General features: G+C 38.5%; 1 protein-coding gene across 18 annotated transcripts in view; it reads left to right on the forward strand.

Annotated features, from left to right (window-relative positions):
- NEB (nebulin) overlaps window positions 1-15,219 on the forward strand; it is a 219,245-nt gene that overhangs the window by 102,946 nt on the left and 101,080 nt on the right. For all 18 annotated transcript variants that reach the window (XM_070768009.1, XM_070767914.1, XM_070767927.1 and 15 more), the window contains 13 exons: window positions 833-1,036; window positions 1,490-1,594; window positions 2,555-2,662; window positions 4,501-4,812; window positions 6,292-6,495; window positions 7,871-7,975; window positions 8,122-8,229; window positions 8,591-8,902; window positions 9,733-9,936; window positions 10,749-10,853; window positions 11,720-11,827; window positions 13,439-13,750; window positions 14,826-15,029. In XM_070768009.1, the coding sequence (XP_070624110.1) occupies window positions 833-1,036; window positions 1,490-1,594; window positions 2,555-2,662; window positions 4,501-4,812; window positions 6,292-6,495; window positions 7,871-7,975; window positions 8,122-8,229; window positions 8,591-8,902; window positions 9,733-9,936; window positions 10,749-10,853; window positions 11,720-11,827; window positions 13,439-13,750; window positions 14,826-15,029 (2,391 nt within the window). The remainder of the gene's footprint in view (window positions 1-832; window positions 1,037-1,489; window positions 1,595-2,554; window positions 2,663-4,500; window positions 4,813-6,291; window positions 6,496-7,870; window positions 7,976-8,121; window positions 8,230-8,590; window positions 8,903-9,732; window positions 9,937-10,748; window positions 10,854-11,719; window positions 11,828-13,438; window positions 13,751-14,825; window positions 15,030-15,219) is intronic.

Below are 15,219 nucleotides of genomic sequence, written 5' to 3' on the forward strand. Positions count from 1 at the left end.
AAATTCCATGGGCGGAGGAGCTACAGTCTATAGAGTCACAAAGAGTAGGACATGACTGAGTGACTGAGCACACTAATAATACAGTTAGCATGCCGTTTTGAGAGTAAAAGAAAGCCAATAATTAGGAAATACATATTCTCTCTATAGTACCCCATTACATACTTCATATTTTGTGTTTCTGAAGATGAAAATAAAGGTAAGAGTTTATTAAAAATTTCCCATCATGAGGGAAAAAAGTGTAGGTATGTGTAGTGATGGATCTTGACATATTGAAGATGATCATTCTGCAATATACACATATATTGAATCATGATATCATATACCTAAAACTGATATAGGTCAATTATATTTCAATTAAAAATGCACATCAAGAGTGTGATATGCAAAACTTAACATTATTGTGTGTTGAAACTCATGACTATAATTGAATTTCATCTCTTTTCCTTAAAGGCAAGAATTTTTGTTACTGCAGTGCTTACACAGTGTTGGTCTAAGTATATGGTCTTTTGAGGGGCTATTAGAACACCTTTTTCAAAGCTAAAGAAACTCTGCTCTTAAATGAAAATCTTTTAATACCCTCAAGGGCAGGACAGTGTCTTTACTTTTTAGAAAGATCTTTTGTTGTTCCTGGTACAGTCCTCTATGCCAAGCAATGCTTAGGAAAAATGTACTCAGGAGTCAATAAGGCTTATGAATGAGTGATTAATTGAGATGGCAGCTTTACCTGTTCAGTGCTTTTTGTGTTTCTCTCACAGTATGATCCATTTTGTGACTCTGAATCTGAAAAAACTAATTATTATCATAACTGTGTTTCTTGTTGGTTGATTTGCAGAATTTATATAAGTCAGACCTTGAATGGTTGAAAGGCATTGGCTGGGTTCCAATTGGCTCTGTGGAAGTACTTAAAGCCAAGAGGGCCGGAGAGATACTGAGTGACAACATCTACCGCCAGCGTCCAGACACACTGAAATTTACCAGCGTAACTGATTCCCCGGAGCAGGTGCTGGCAAAGAACAATGCTATAAACATGAATAAGGTGAGTCTTCACTCCTCAGCGTCACGTATAAGAATTTATCATAGAACAGAGTAAAAACTCTGACATGTTACTACATTTTGAAGATTCCTATAGGATTTATGATACCTTTAAAAGTGATTTTCCCATGATAACACCATACTTAGTAATACTTCAGAATATTAAGCTGTTAAAAATACCATGTGCTGCAAGTATTTCACAATTACAGGTATTAAAAACTGCAACCCAATCATACCTTTTAGCACTGTTAAAAAAAGTTTTCATGAGAAACAGTAAAAAGAGTCAATGAAACAGTAAGCTAAATTCTTTGGGAAATAGTAATTTATCTACTTGAAAAGTAGGAATTTATGCAACTTCATTAGTTTTATTTCTACTTTGTACAAAGGAGAGGTAACTAGCACATAATCAAAAAAATGTGAACTCTAAAATAATTTTTCTCATCTTTTTGTTTCATAGCGCTTATATACTGAAGCCTGGGACAATGACAAGAAAACAATCCATGTCATGCCTGATACACCAGAAATCATGCTAGCCAAGCTCAACCGAATCAACTACAGTGATGTGAGTAACCTACCGATCTTATCATGAAGAGAGAGGCAAAAATGAGCTACTGTAACAGTTCCCTTGGTGAAATGTTTTAACCAATTTATTGTATGCACTGCAAGCCAATATTGTCACTAAAACAGATAGTTCTCCTTTGATTCAAGAAATAATTTTCTTGATTCAATTGTGGGCTGTGTGGTGGGTCCACAAAACAGACCAGCCTTTTATGAAGATGACATCATGGAGTGAAATGCTTATGGAGAAGTATCCCCAAAGGGATTATACTACTAAAGCCTTATATGCCCCTAAGGGCAGTGTGGTCATCAAGTCATTATTTTATCCAGCAACTGTTTAGCAGGTTGACACTGGGTTTAGAACACAGTGAGTTTCTGTACTGTGTATTCTTTTGCTGCTTCATTGTGTTCTGGTTACCAATTAATGTCATTTGCAAGCATTTTCCTATGCATCTCTTTCAGAACCAACTTTTTCATTAGAGTGGTGATTTTGAAACCCTAATCTACAGATTGATCATAGTCTGTGATGATAGTCCATGGCAAAAATGGGAAAAAACAAGAACAACACATTGAGTTGTTCTTAAATCCAAATATATTCAATTTAGAAACAACCATACTTATTTTTCTCCTTCTTTGTCATTAAGATGGCCTTTCTTTTATATTAAAATTGTGATAATAAGCAGTTGGGACTTTTTTGCATGTGCTTGTTCAGCAAAACAATTTTAGCAACCAGATACTGATTCCTCCCTGAAAACTTTTGTAATTTGCTAATCAATAAAAAAGTTTAAACCATGTGCCTTAAAATCCTTGAGCACCTATGAAACATAGTTTTCTACAAACCCACACTAATACTTAACTTTGTGGATCTGTTTCTGTAGTTTAAATGAGGACAGATAAAGCTTAATAATAAATAGCTTCAGTTTTTACAAAAGGAGCACTGATGGATTAATTCTCTTTTCTACAGAAACTCTATAAACTTGCTTTGGAAGAGTCCAGGAAGGAAGGTTATGACTTGCGTTTGGATGCCATTCCAATCCAAGCAGCCAAGGCATCAAGAGAGATTGCTAGTGATGTAAGTTGATATTTTTGGAAGATGCATTTCTTACTCAAAGATGTTTACAGATGGCAGCTTTTACAGCTTTTCTTGCCAGAAATTTAGCCTGAAAGTCCCAATCTCCTTTAATGATTCCCCCATGTACAAAGTTGCGAATGAAAAAGAAAACAAAAGATACTATGTTCAATACCCATTAATCTGTCAAAGATGCAGTTACACTTTAAAAATAAGTATTTTATGACCACTAAAAATGGGCTCCTATTCCCCCCCCCCCTCAGGTTCTTTTTTTTTTTTTTTAATTTATTTTTGCTTTACAATGTTGTATTGGTTCTGCCACACATCAACATGAATCCGCCACGGGCGTACACGTGTTCCCCATCCTGAACCCCCCTCCCACCTCCCTCCCCGTACCATCCCTCCGGGTCATCCCAGTGCACCAGCCCCAAGCATCCTGTAATGAACCTGGACTGGTGATTCGTTTCTATTTTTGAGCCTCAGAAGTTGAGCAGCTGATGACCCATATGTTTGTAATAAAGAAAAAACAGTTTTGTTAAAGACATTGATAGCACATGTAAATCAGCTAATGTGAATGTGAACTCCTTCCTACTACTATCCATTTATTCTTACACTAAGAGAAAATGTTAATTATGGGTTCATTTTAGAGTTTTGTTTAATCCTTTGTTGACCTTTAGTAAGGTTCTCCTACCAAGATGCTTATGCTGCTGCTGCTAAGTCGCTTCAGTCGTGTCCCACTCTGTGCGACCCCATAGACGGCAGCCCACCAGGCTCCCCCGTCCCTGGGATTCTCCAGGCAAGAACACTGGAGTGGGTTGCCATTTCCTTCTCCAATGCATGAAAGTGAAAAGTGAAAGTGAAGTCACTCAGTCGTGCCCTTCTCTTAGTGACCCCATGGACTGTAGCCTACCAGGCTCCTCCATCCGTGGGATTTTCCAGGCAAGAGTACTGGAGTGGGGTGCCATTGCCTTCTCTGATAACTGGACACAAAAGCAAGTGGAGAAGTAAGCAAAGCTTTTACTCAGCACCCACTTTTCTCTCTTCTCTAGTCCTTCACATCTCATGAGAAACCTCTCCTGAGGGTGTACAGTACCCTCGTGCTGTACCAGGGCTCCTTAGGATTCAAATCCGGACTTTCCTTCTTCTGGAAGTGTCCCAGACCTTAGACATACGGTTCATTTCTTCCTTTATCAAAACTGTTTCTGGCTACTAAGCTGGAGAAGCCCACACTATGACCATCTCATGGTAAAATGGACTATAAAGTGTTATTTTTGAGTAACACTTTTTTAAAATAGAGTGTTAACCCAAGGCATTTACTCTCTCTCGGTTAAAAGTTCAATGACATTGACAGGCAAATAAGGGAGGTATTTCCTGGTGAAACTTTCTAAACATAGCTCATATGCTTGACTATGGAATTTACTATAAATTCTAATTACAAGGGAAGTATTCTAAAACATTCATAATATCAAAACTTTTTTAGATAAAGTCACATCTTTAAGTAGATTCTCTTTTAAATTATACAAAATATTTTTACCTTACTTGTTAAACAAATGTAAATGAGGCAGTATAGTTTAGTTGATGGGAAAAATATTTGGAATCAGAAGCTCCCCATTTTAGTCTTAGCCCTGCCACCTGCTTAGGGTGTGACCTTGAACAAATCACTTGACTCGTGGAGGCTTCAGTTTTCTATTTTATAAAATTGAGTTGATATAATATTAATCTTTTTCTCTTACATTAGTGGTGGGGAAAATCAAAAGAAATAATACATCTATGAAACTATGAAATATGATATAAATAAGATGTCCCTATCATTAGACTTATATCTTTATTCTTTTCTTCAGTACAAGTACAAGGAAGGGTACCGCAAACAGCTCGGCCACCACATTGGGGCCCGAAATATTAAGGATGATCCCAAGATGATGTGGTCCATCCACGCGGGCAAGCTCCAGAGTGACCTGGAGTACAAGAAAGACTTTGAGAAGTGGAAGACCAAGTTTAGTAGCCCAGTGGACATGATGGGGCTGGTGCAGGCCAAGAAGTGTCAGATCCTTGTAAGCGACATAGACTACAAGAATCTGCTTCATGAATGGACCTGTCTGCCTGATCAGAATGACATCATTCAGGCTCGGAAGGCTTATGACCTTCAGAGTGATGTGAGTGGATTTAATATTCTTCGCAAGGTTTCAAGAAGGGATTCTAACTTTTTTGTGTGCCATGGAATCTTTTGGCAGTCTTGTGAAACCTGTGGAAAACTTCTCAGGACAATATCGTGAAAAGCATAAAATTACATCCATTATACACATTGGTTTCGGAAGAAACCAATCACATTGGAAAATGGTTATCAAAAGTATTAAACTAAGGAAGGGAAAGGATAAATTAGGAGCTGGGGACTAACAGATACACACTACAGAAAATAGATGAACAGCAAGGCCATACTATATAGCACAAGGAGCTATATTATCTTATAATGACCTAAAATGGAAAAGAATCTGAAAAAGAATATATATATATATCTATATTCAGTTATATAACTGAATCACTGCTATATACCTGAAACTAATACAACATTGTAAATCAACTATACTTCAGTTTTTAAAAATTAAAAATAAAATTAGAGTATCAGGAGAAAAAACTAAATCCGTGAGGTACTAATATATATATTAGTTTTTACTGAAGTGTATTGTGTATTATATGTTACAGGTGCACAATACAATGTTTCACAATTTTAAAATATGCTCCATTTATAGTTATTGTAAAATGTTGGCTTTATTCCTAGCATTGTACAATATACCCTTATAGCTAATTTTATGCACAAAAGTTTATAGATTGTCCTTGGGACTCAAATACTACCTTATTGGTATAGTAGCGCCTTGTTTTCTTGATGAGGCTCTAATAAGTAGTCCCTTTTGAGAGAATGATAAAAGTAGTGGCGTTTTAAAAAATAGTTTCTCAAAAAACCATAAAAACAAAAAGAACTGTAACTGTTACTTATAAGAGAAATTCTTCATAGCCAATTCTTTAAATTGAAAGAAGAAATGTGAAAGCAGGACAAAATATATTTTTTTCTTAAACTACAACACAAGAAAGGAGACTGAGGATAAGCTAAATAAAAGTAAAAGTATATATGCTCTTTGGCTTAGAAGTATGAGTATAGAATCATGTGAAAAATGATCCCTTATTTGTTGTCCCCAGAAAATACATTGGTTCAACATGCAGTAGTGTTCATCCTTTCTTTATGTTGCACAATGGCTGTGAAGGCCACTGCTCAAAGAGATAGGAAGAAATCGTATTCTAACAGAAAAGTATTCCCATACAGACAGGTATGGGCAATCAAATCAGAGAATAAACACTTTGTATTGGGAGGCAGGCAGAAATTTTCTTAAAGTGGTTTTGTATCAATGAAATCACGTATTATTAGAGATTTCATAGGTCTTTAAAACAGTAGGAATTGACTACCTTCAGGGACAAAGTGTTGAACTAGATGTTCTGCATCAAAGTAAAACAGTACTGTGTCTTTTCAGAAATTTACACAAGTGAGATGCAAAATTACACGCCATCTGTCTATGCTAAATCATGAAACATCAGGTTGTGGAGGTAATTTCTACAAATATTTGACATTATTTCGTTTTCAGGCTATTTACAAGGCTGATCTTGAGTGGCTAAGAGGCATTGGGTGGGTGCCCATTGACTCTGTGGGGGTCGAGCATGCGAAGAGAGCCGGAGAAATCCTGAGTGAAAGGAAGTACCGCCAGCCTGCAGTCCAGCTCAAGTTCACAAGCATTACAGACACCCCAGAGATTGTCCTAGCAAAGAATAATGCCCTGAACGTGAGCAAGGTGAGTCTTCAGCTGTGGCCAGTTGCCTGAGTCATACCTTCCTCATCCTGGGCTCATAAAGTGAGAAATGTCCTGGAGGGTTTCCAGAGAAAGGAGAGGTAGGTGATGGGCCTGATTCTTATGCAGGCCTTCAATAAAGCTCGAATCCTAGCTGGACCTGCATGCTCTTCTTAACCCTGACCCCACATTTCTGTGTGCATGGGGAAGCACAGCCTAAAACAAGTTCTCTGGGGGTAAAGCACACATTCTTCTGAGCAGTGACCTGGAGACGTCCACAAATGCAATACTTTTGTCTGCACGTTCTCCTCAGCAGAACTGACTCAAGCCATTGGTGTCTCTTTATCCATCATGTAAAAAACATACAGCTGTTCACATTTTGCTCAGAAGTCTGAGAAACACTGTGCATGGCAGTGTCGGTGCACATCTCAAATTAGTTGCTTGTGGAAATCCCACTTTGGAAAGTGAGCTGTTACCGCTGCCTTCAGTTTTATTACACAAAATAGATAATTGCTGCTTTCCTCCAGAATTCTGGCAGTCTGCTTATTGATATTCGGCTAATTTCTTCATCCAGTAGGTAGGCCCTTAATATGAACATTTGAAGTTGAATTGAACTTTTCTGAGTTCTCCCACACCTGCCTGAATGTCTTCCAAATATCAGGGCAATGAAATTGTGTGCTCAGTGCAGAGTACGAAATTGGCTCTCAGATAGCAAACTGCAAAGTTTGGGGTATTAAAACTCCAGAAAGCTTATTCTATACCATACTCATCAACAGAGCACCCACTGTGAAAATAACAATAGGAAACATCATAAAATTTGTTGAGTTCCTTCCATGACTCAGGCACTATACATATGTTATGGTTGATCTCTACAAAAAAATACTCAATAAAGTTAAATACCAATTTCACCTCAGCTAAAAGAAAGAGACAAGCATAAAGTTTTTTAAAAAACTTGAATTGGGTATGATTATCCTCCCCCCTCAAAAAAATGACAAGTGTGAGGCCTTATATACCTTTCTGAAGATCACTCAGCTTAGACATAGAGGAGCTGGGTTTGACCTTGGGATTGTCTCTGAAATCTAGGGATTTCTACTATATCATAGTTCTACAGCCAAGCTCCATCCTTGAAGGTTCTATGAGAGAGCCTGAGAGTCACAGAATAAAAAGAATTAATAATTGAGATCATGATGTTGTTTTCCATTGGCTATAAAACTGTTATGTGTCTGTTTAAACATGGCCATGACTTACTCTTTCCCCTTTTGCTTCCCTCGCCTCCAAATAAACTTTAAAAGGTTATCTTACAGCTAAATAAAATAAATTTGATAATAACTGCAATGTATTGGCTTTAACAAAGGCGTTTACCTTACTTCCCCCCTAGCATTTATATACAGAAGCCTGGGATGCTGACAAAACCTCCATCCATGTGATGCCAGACACCCCGGAAATCTTGCTGGCCAAGAGCAATTCTGCCAATATCAGCCATGTAAGAGATTTCCTCATTGTTGTTTCAGCCTTTAGTCTAGAACTAGTTAAAATCCTGTTACCACCTTACCACCTTCCTTACTAGAACTGGCCTATTAACTTTCTACAACACCTTTCTTTTTCTGTTGTATATTATTCTCCACCTAGAAACTTTACACCAAGGGATGGGATGAATCAAAGATGAAGGACTATGATCTGAGAGCTGATGCTATTTCCATCAAAAGCGCCAAGGCCTCGAGGGACATTGCCAGTGACGTAAGTGCTGTCTGTCTAACCCCCTTGGGCTCACCTTGCTGAACAACTGTAGTGCAGCTGGTGGGCCACACTTGCTAATTGCTTCCTCTTGTTGTTTCCTTTTGCTGTCCCAGAGAAGAAAAACACATTTTGAAATTGTAGTCAGAGTTGTTGCATAAAAAGTTTTCAGCAGTGAAGATATATGATTATAGTTACCTTTATGATAGCACAAAACATTAGTTTAAAATTGTTCAGAGATATCAAAATATTTGCAGTGTAAAACTCTTGTCCATTTCTTGTGGCTTTCCATTATTGTCTGTGATTGTCAGCATGCATATGGTATTAAAATCAGGCTTCTAAACTTGTATCTCTCATATTTTAGTACAAATACAAAGAAGCATATGAGAAACACAAAGGCCACCACATTGGAGCCCGAAGTGTTGAGGATGACCCCAGGATTATGTGCGCCATGAATGCAGGGAGGATTCAAAGTGAGAGGGAGTACAAGAAGGAGTTCCAGAAGTGGAAAACCAAGTTCAGTAGCCCAGTGGACATGTTAGGCATCTTGCTGGCCAAGAAATGTCAGACTCTGGTCAGTGACATTGATTATCGAAATTACCTGCATCACTGGACATGCTTACCTGATCAAAACGACATTATCCAAGCCAGGAAGGCCTATGACCTGCAGAGTGATGTAAGTAATGTGAACTTGGGGAAAGGCAGAATGGGAGGGCATAGATTTGTTATTGTCCAGAAAGTGCCTCTGTGGAGTGACCCATGGGTTGTTCACGGCACCACCTCAGGGGGCACCATTCACATTGTTAAAACCTCTGTTTAGGAGTTACATTATGGGAATCAAAGAACGTTAGATAAAGAACTCTGCTTAGGTCATATCCTCTTTCCCTAGCCTAGAATCCAGATTATTTTTTTTACATCCTTTGTACTGTCTGGCAATGAAAATATATTTTAGATTAACATAAATTATCTGAATATTAAATAACTGCCACAATTGTACTATATCCAAAACACTGAACAGAGTTTCCTTGGGTCAGTTATTATGGGATGAAAATGGAATGAGATTCAACAAAATATTTTTATATTTTTTCAGTTATACGATTTCTTTGTAATATCAAATCATGAAATTTAGCATTATTACCATTTTATTCCTATTCATGCCTAGCATAAAAAATTATTCTTTAACATGGATTTCCCTGGTTGAAACTCTGTGCTACCAGTGCAGGGGACACAGGTTTGATCCACTGGTTGGGGAAGTTCCACATGTCATGTGGCTAAATGAATGAATAAATAAAGCCCTTATTTAAAAAAAAATTATTTTCCCCTGGATATTGAAAATTGAAAAATTGCTCTGGATATTAAAACCCCTGAGTCACGTAAAATCTCAGGTCCTACTTTTTTAGAACCACCATCTCTTGTGCTTTTGAACCCCTCAACCCCATGAACTTTTCAATTCAGGGATGCTGTGTCTAACACTTGGAACAATTTTTGTGTCTAATGTCTCTGTAGAATGTGTACAAATCAGACCTGGAGTGGCTGCGTGGCATCGGCTGGATGCCAGAAGGCTCAGTGGAAATGAACAGGGTGAAGAATGCTCAAGACCTGATCAATGAAAGACGCTACAGGACTCGCCCAGAAGCCTTGACATTTACATCCATTGTCGACACGCCAGAGGTCGTCCTGGCAAAAGCCAATTCTCTGCAAATGAGCGAGGTAAGAACCATCCTACTTTCAGGCTCCCCTCTTGTGGGGCTTTCTCTTCGGAAGATGCCACCCCAACAGAGCAAATGGATTGTGTCTCTTCAAAGACCTCAAGTGATGGGAGCAACTCTAAGAATCTCTCGGCTAGTTTAGTGAAGGCACGTGCCAAGTAGAGCTGTGACAAATGCCAGTGTGCCTCTCCGCTGTCTCACACACAAATTTGGAAGCACTAAAATGAAAACTGTCACTACACGACACTGCTGGAAAGCAAATACCTATTACAAAACGTATGGCTTAATGCTCCACATTAAATGGTAGAATACTGCATTAGTCAGGGTCCTCCAGAGAAACGGAGCTAAATGGCATGTATGAGACAGAGGTTTATTTTATGGAATTGACTCACATGATTGTGGAGGCTGGCATGGCCAAAGTTTGCAAGATAGGCCAACTGGCTGGAGACCCAGGAAGACAGGTCCAAGGCAGTTGGCTGGCAGGATTACCCTTGCCCAGGAGAGGTCAGTCTTTTTTCTCTTAAAACCTTCATCGATGGGATGAAGCCCCCCACCTCCCATATCACAGAGGGTAATCTACTTTACCCAAAATCTGCTGGTATGAATGTTAATCTGTTCTAAAAATTACCTTCACAGAAACAGCTAGAATAATATTTGACCAAATACCTGGGTACTGCGGCCTAGTCAAGTTGACACAAGAAACTAACCATTGCAAACATAGCACAAAACATTTTTCCAGGTTAAATAGTTGCGAAGGCTTAAGTTTCAAATATCTGTCACTGTATTAAAATAATATTTTCCTTCTCTCCACAGAAACTGTATCAAGAAGCCTGGAATAAAGATAAAACCAACATAAGCATTCCTTCTGACACACCACTCATACTGCAGGCTCAAATCAATGCCATGCAAATCAGCAATGTAAGAGGCATAATAATGGAGTATAAAGGTCTTTGAAGGACAGTATCTGTCAGCATATGGAATGTGTTATAATGGACGAATTACCCACCTTAGAAGTGTTTATAGCTTGGGGTGCCAGATACGATCTATTTAGCTACCTTTCCCAAGGCAATATGAATGGAAATTCTCCTTCAAACATTAGATACACGTCTGGGTCCCTGCACTGTGAGAGTTGGGATACCTGAATCTTACTGATGTCCTCCTTTCAACGTGGAAGTCATTGCCCTACGTCCAATGCCCATAGCTCAGTTTCATCGTATACTAATTGAGAATAATGAACTCCCTAGTTAAGAGCCTCTTACACAAGGAAGTATGTGTCTCTATTGTATTTATAGGTTTTGGATTAATCCAGAACTTTCTTGTTTGACATTTCAAGGCCATAAGAAAAACCAAAACTTTTAATTATGTGGAGAGTGAAGGATAGGTATGTCACATCCCTTTAGCAGAGTCCTTTGAAAAGTCAAAGGGCAACATTAGGAAAAAAATCATACCTAGTCTTATGTGGTAGCTGGATGAAGGTTTTCTAGGTTCGCAGTTGATTCTTAGTTCCCATGTGTAAGGGGATAGTTTCACATTGTACCACATTGTGATGGATGCAGATAATCCAAGCAATAGTAGATTTAGATGTTTAGCCTTAAAATTATAATCACAAGTACCCTGTGCTCCATAAAATAAATAGGCAATAATTGAAAGAAGATCTCAGAAGTGACTGTTTTTTCTTAAGCTGCCATCATGTACAGTGTGCTTTATGATTCATAGTATAACTACTGTGAGTCTGTCCACTGATTTGCAGTTCTTATAAGCAAACTTGTGTTTTCCCTCAACAGAAACTCTACCAGAAAGACTGGGATGAGGCCAAGCAGAAAGGCTATGACTTGAGAGCAGATGCCATTGAAATCAAGCATGCCAAAGCCTCCAGAGAAATTGCCAGCGAGGTACAGCTCCTTCTACTTCCTTGTGGGTTTTCTACTCTATACAACAAATTGGGAAAGGATTTTTCAAGAATTTTGCTTTGGTTTGATTTGCTTTTAAATTTGTGTGCTAAAAACTCTATTTTAAAATATTAAAATGGGGTGAAAAACACTAAGGTGAACATAGGTGAAGTCTATGTGTAAATCGCTTCTAAGTTGTTTATAAGTAGAAGTGAAATATCATGAAGAATCTGTACGAAATTCTCAGGGAACATTTAGGAGCCAGTACAATGTGATTTTTAATCCTCCACATTTTTATGACATTCTCCATAAACACAAATCAAAGATGAAAGTTTTATATTAAACTTTAGACTGAAATCACATTTTATACACAAGATCTTACACTGGAGGCATATGTATAATGTTCTGAATAACTATTTGAAGTTCATTTAACAGTATTTTAAAAATTTACCAGCAGTCAAATCAATTATCCTACCAAGGCCCAGCTCCAAATCTTTAAGCCACCTTCATTCCTTTTCTTCAAATTCTTTATTTTTTATCTTATGTATCCAGCTGTCTCTTCTTTCTTATTTTTATCTCTAAAACCATAGTCAATCAGTTTCTCTCTCTCCCCATGTTGTCCAAATGTTCCTGTGTTATCCAAATATAGGAAAGAGAAACTGGCCCTAAGACACTTAGAGTGGAGACTTGTCCACAGGCCTTTTGTTGTCATCTTCTGATTTGAACCATCAACCTTGTTTTCCATTCCTGAAACATGCACCTTTCTTGTCTGTCTCCAAGACCACACATATGACTTTTTCCTACCTCAGCTACCTTCAGTACTCTTGGGGACCATGTGACCTAATTTCCACTTGCCAGGCAACCTTGGCAATAATGATTGCCACCCTACTGTGCCTTATTTTTCCCATTTGAAATATGTGATAATACTAATATCAACATCATAGAGATGTTAAAAGGATTAAATGAAGTTATAATTGCATCTATTCAACTATTTTTGACTAAAGAACTCAGCGGTTTCATATGAATTGACCTAATACTTTGGAGAAGGCAATGGCACCCCACTCCAGTACTCTTGCCTGGAAAATCCCATGGATGGAGGGGCCTAGTAGGCTGCAGACCATGGGGTTGCTAAGAGTCGGACATGACTAAGCGAATTCACTTTCACTTTTCCCTTTCATGCATCGGAGAATGAAATGGCAACCCACTCCAGTGTTCTTGCCTGGAGAATCCCAAGGACGGGGGAGCCTGGTGGGCCACTGTCTATGGGGTCGCACAGAGTCGGACACGACTGAAGCGACTTAGCAGCAGCAGCAATACTTTGAAGCACTCATAATAGTGTCTGACATATAGTGATTGCTCAGTAACTGTTAGCTATTATTTTTTTTATTAATCTTGTCCACCATACTATATCCCTCCTGACTTGCTCATGTCTTCAATGAAAGGGTCTAAAATAGCCCTGTCTAATTTCCTTAAAGTGAATTGAAATATATAATGACTGCCCATGTTGAGCCAATTCACATTAAGGCTAAAAAAATATTCCAAAAGCATTTAATGAAAAGTCCTCTTCATGCATTATTTTCATATGTCTTTTTATCTCTTTTTTCATACCTGTAGTACAAATACAAAGAAGGTTACCGTAAGCAACTGGGCCACCACGTGGGCTTCCGCACCCTTCAAGATGACCCCAAATTGGTATGGTCTATTCATGCTGCCAAGATTCAGAGTGACAGAGAATACAAGAAAGATTATGAGAAGTCTAAAGGGATTCACAATACACCGCTGGACATGATGTCCATCGTTCAGGCCAAGAAGTGCCAGGTCCTGGTTAGCGACATTGATTATCGCAATTACCTGCACCAGTGGATGTGTCTGCCAGATCAGAATGATGTGATCCAGGCAAAGAAAGCCTACGAACTGCAGAGCGATGTGCGTATCCTGTCTCCAGACTCCTGGGAGATGTGTGTCTGTGTGTCTAGTCACAGTGTATTCCCTAAGGATGTAATTTAAATACTGATCTTCATAGAATCTAACATATTCTGTATATTTCCATGGAGTTTTTCTGAACATTTTATATCTTATAGAGGATTCCTTCTTTTAGAAGGCCTTATTCGTCAAGATGAAAATCACTCTTATTCCATGTAATTAGGTAGACCATTTCAATCTCAGTTGTCCTGATCTATTACATTTGCATGATCGGGTATCTAAATGCCAGAAACAGATGTAAGCATAAGAAAATGTTGGATTTCAAGTTTATCTGACACATATAGGAAAAATGTGTAAATATATGTTTATATGTTTATATATTTATATATAAATTTAAATAATTTTAGAGAGAGAAAAAAGTGTACATAGATATATGTATGTATTTTATCATTGTACATGTGGTACATGTACATGCCAACACAGGAGAGCCGAAAGATGCAGGTTCAGTCCCTGGGTCAGGAAGATCCCCTGGAGGAGGAAATGGCAATCCACTCTAGTATTCTTTCCTGGAAAATTCCATGGACAGAAGAACCTGGCGGGTTACTGTCCATGGAGTTCCAAAGAGTTGGACACAACCAAGCAACTGAGCACATACCTGCTTCTAAGGACCTTTTTATCTCAGATTCTTACAGATGTTATCCCCAGTGGCACGTCAAAGGCAGGCTTCAAGTAGTGAGCACAGAACTCAATCTTCCATAAAAACAAAATTACGTGTCATTGCGACCTCTCATTCCACAAGTGCTAGTTGCCAGCCCTGCTCCAGTTCCTATATGGTCCTCTAAACTTACAGAGGTGTGTGCCGGAGATGTAACACTCAAATGTTAACATCTGATGTTGATCCTTGAGTTTTCCGGCACTGGCCACCCAGCTGGTTTAAGTAGAGTTCGTGTGTGGTTTGTTGGCATCATAGCACTGGCCACCCAGCTGGTTTAAGTAGAGGTCGTATGTGGTTTGCTGGCATCATACTCTAGTACATGAATTGACTCTTCTGAGCTCTGTGGTCCTCTCCTTCTTATAGAACGTGTACAAATCAGACCTGGAATGGCTGAAGGGTATTGGATGGTTGCCAGAGGGTTCCGTGGAAGTGATGAGAGTAAAGAATGCCCAGAATCTCCTGAACGAAAGGTTGTATCGCACAAGGCCTGAGGCTCTCAAATTCACCAGCGTTGTTGACACCCCTGAAGTTGTTATGGCAAAGATCAATTCCGTACAGATCAGTGAGGTAAGTCAATTGATGATATGTTCAGACAAATTGAATAAGTCTCAATAAAAATTATAATTGTGAACTTTATTTTCTAATTTTCTTTGTTATGGCTTCTTAGATTCACTCATCATTTAAAAATGGACATTTAATTTTCAAATACATGGTTTTTTTTAAAGTGTCTATGATATTAATTTCTCATTTTGAAATT

This window comes from Bos indicus, chromosome 2 (genome assembly GCF_029378745.1).
Source record: "Bos indicus isolate NIAB-ARS_2022 breed Sahiwal x Tharparkar chromosome 2, NIAB-ARS_B.indTharparkar_mat_pri_1.0, whole genome shotgun sequence".
Lineage (NCBI taxonomy): Eukaryota > Metazoa > Chordata > Mammalia > Artiodactyla > Bovidae > Bos > Bos indicus.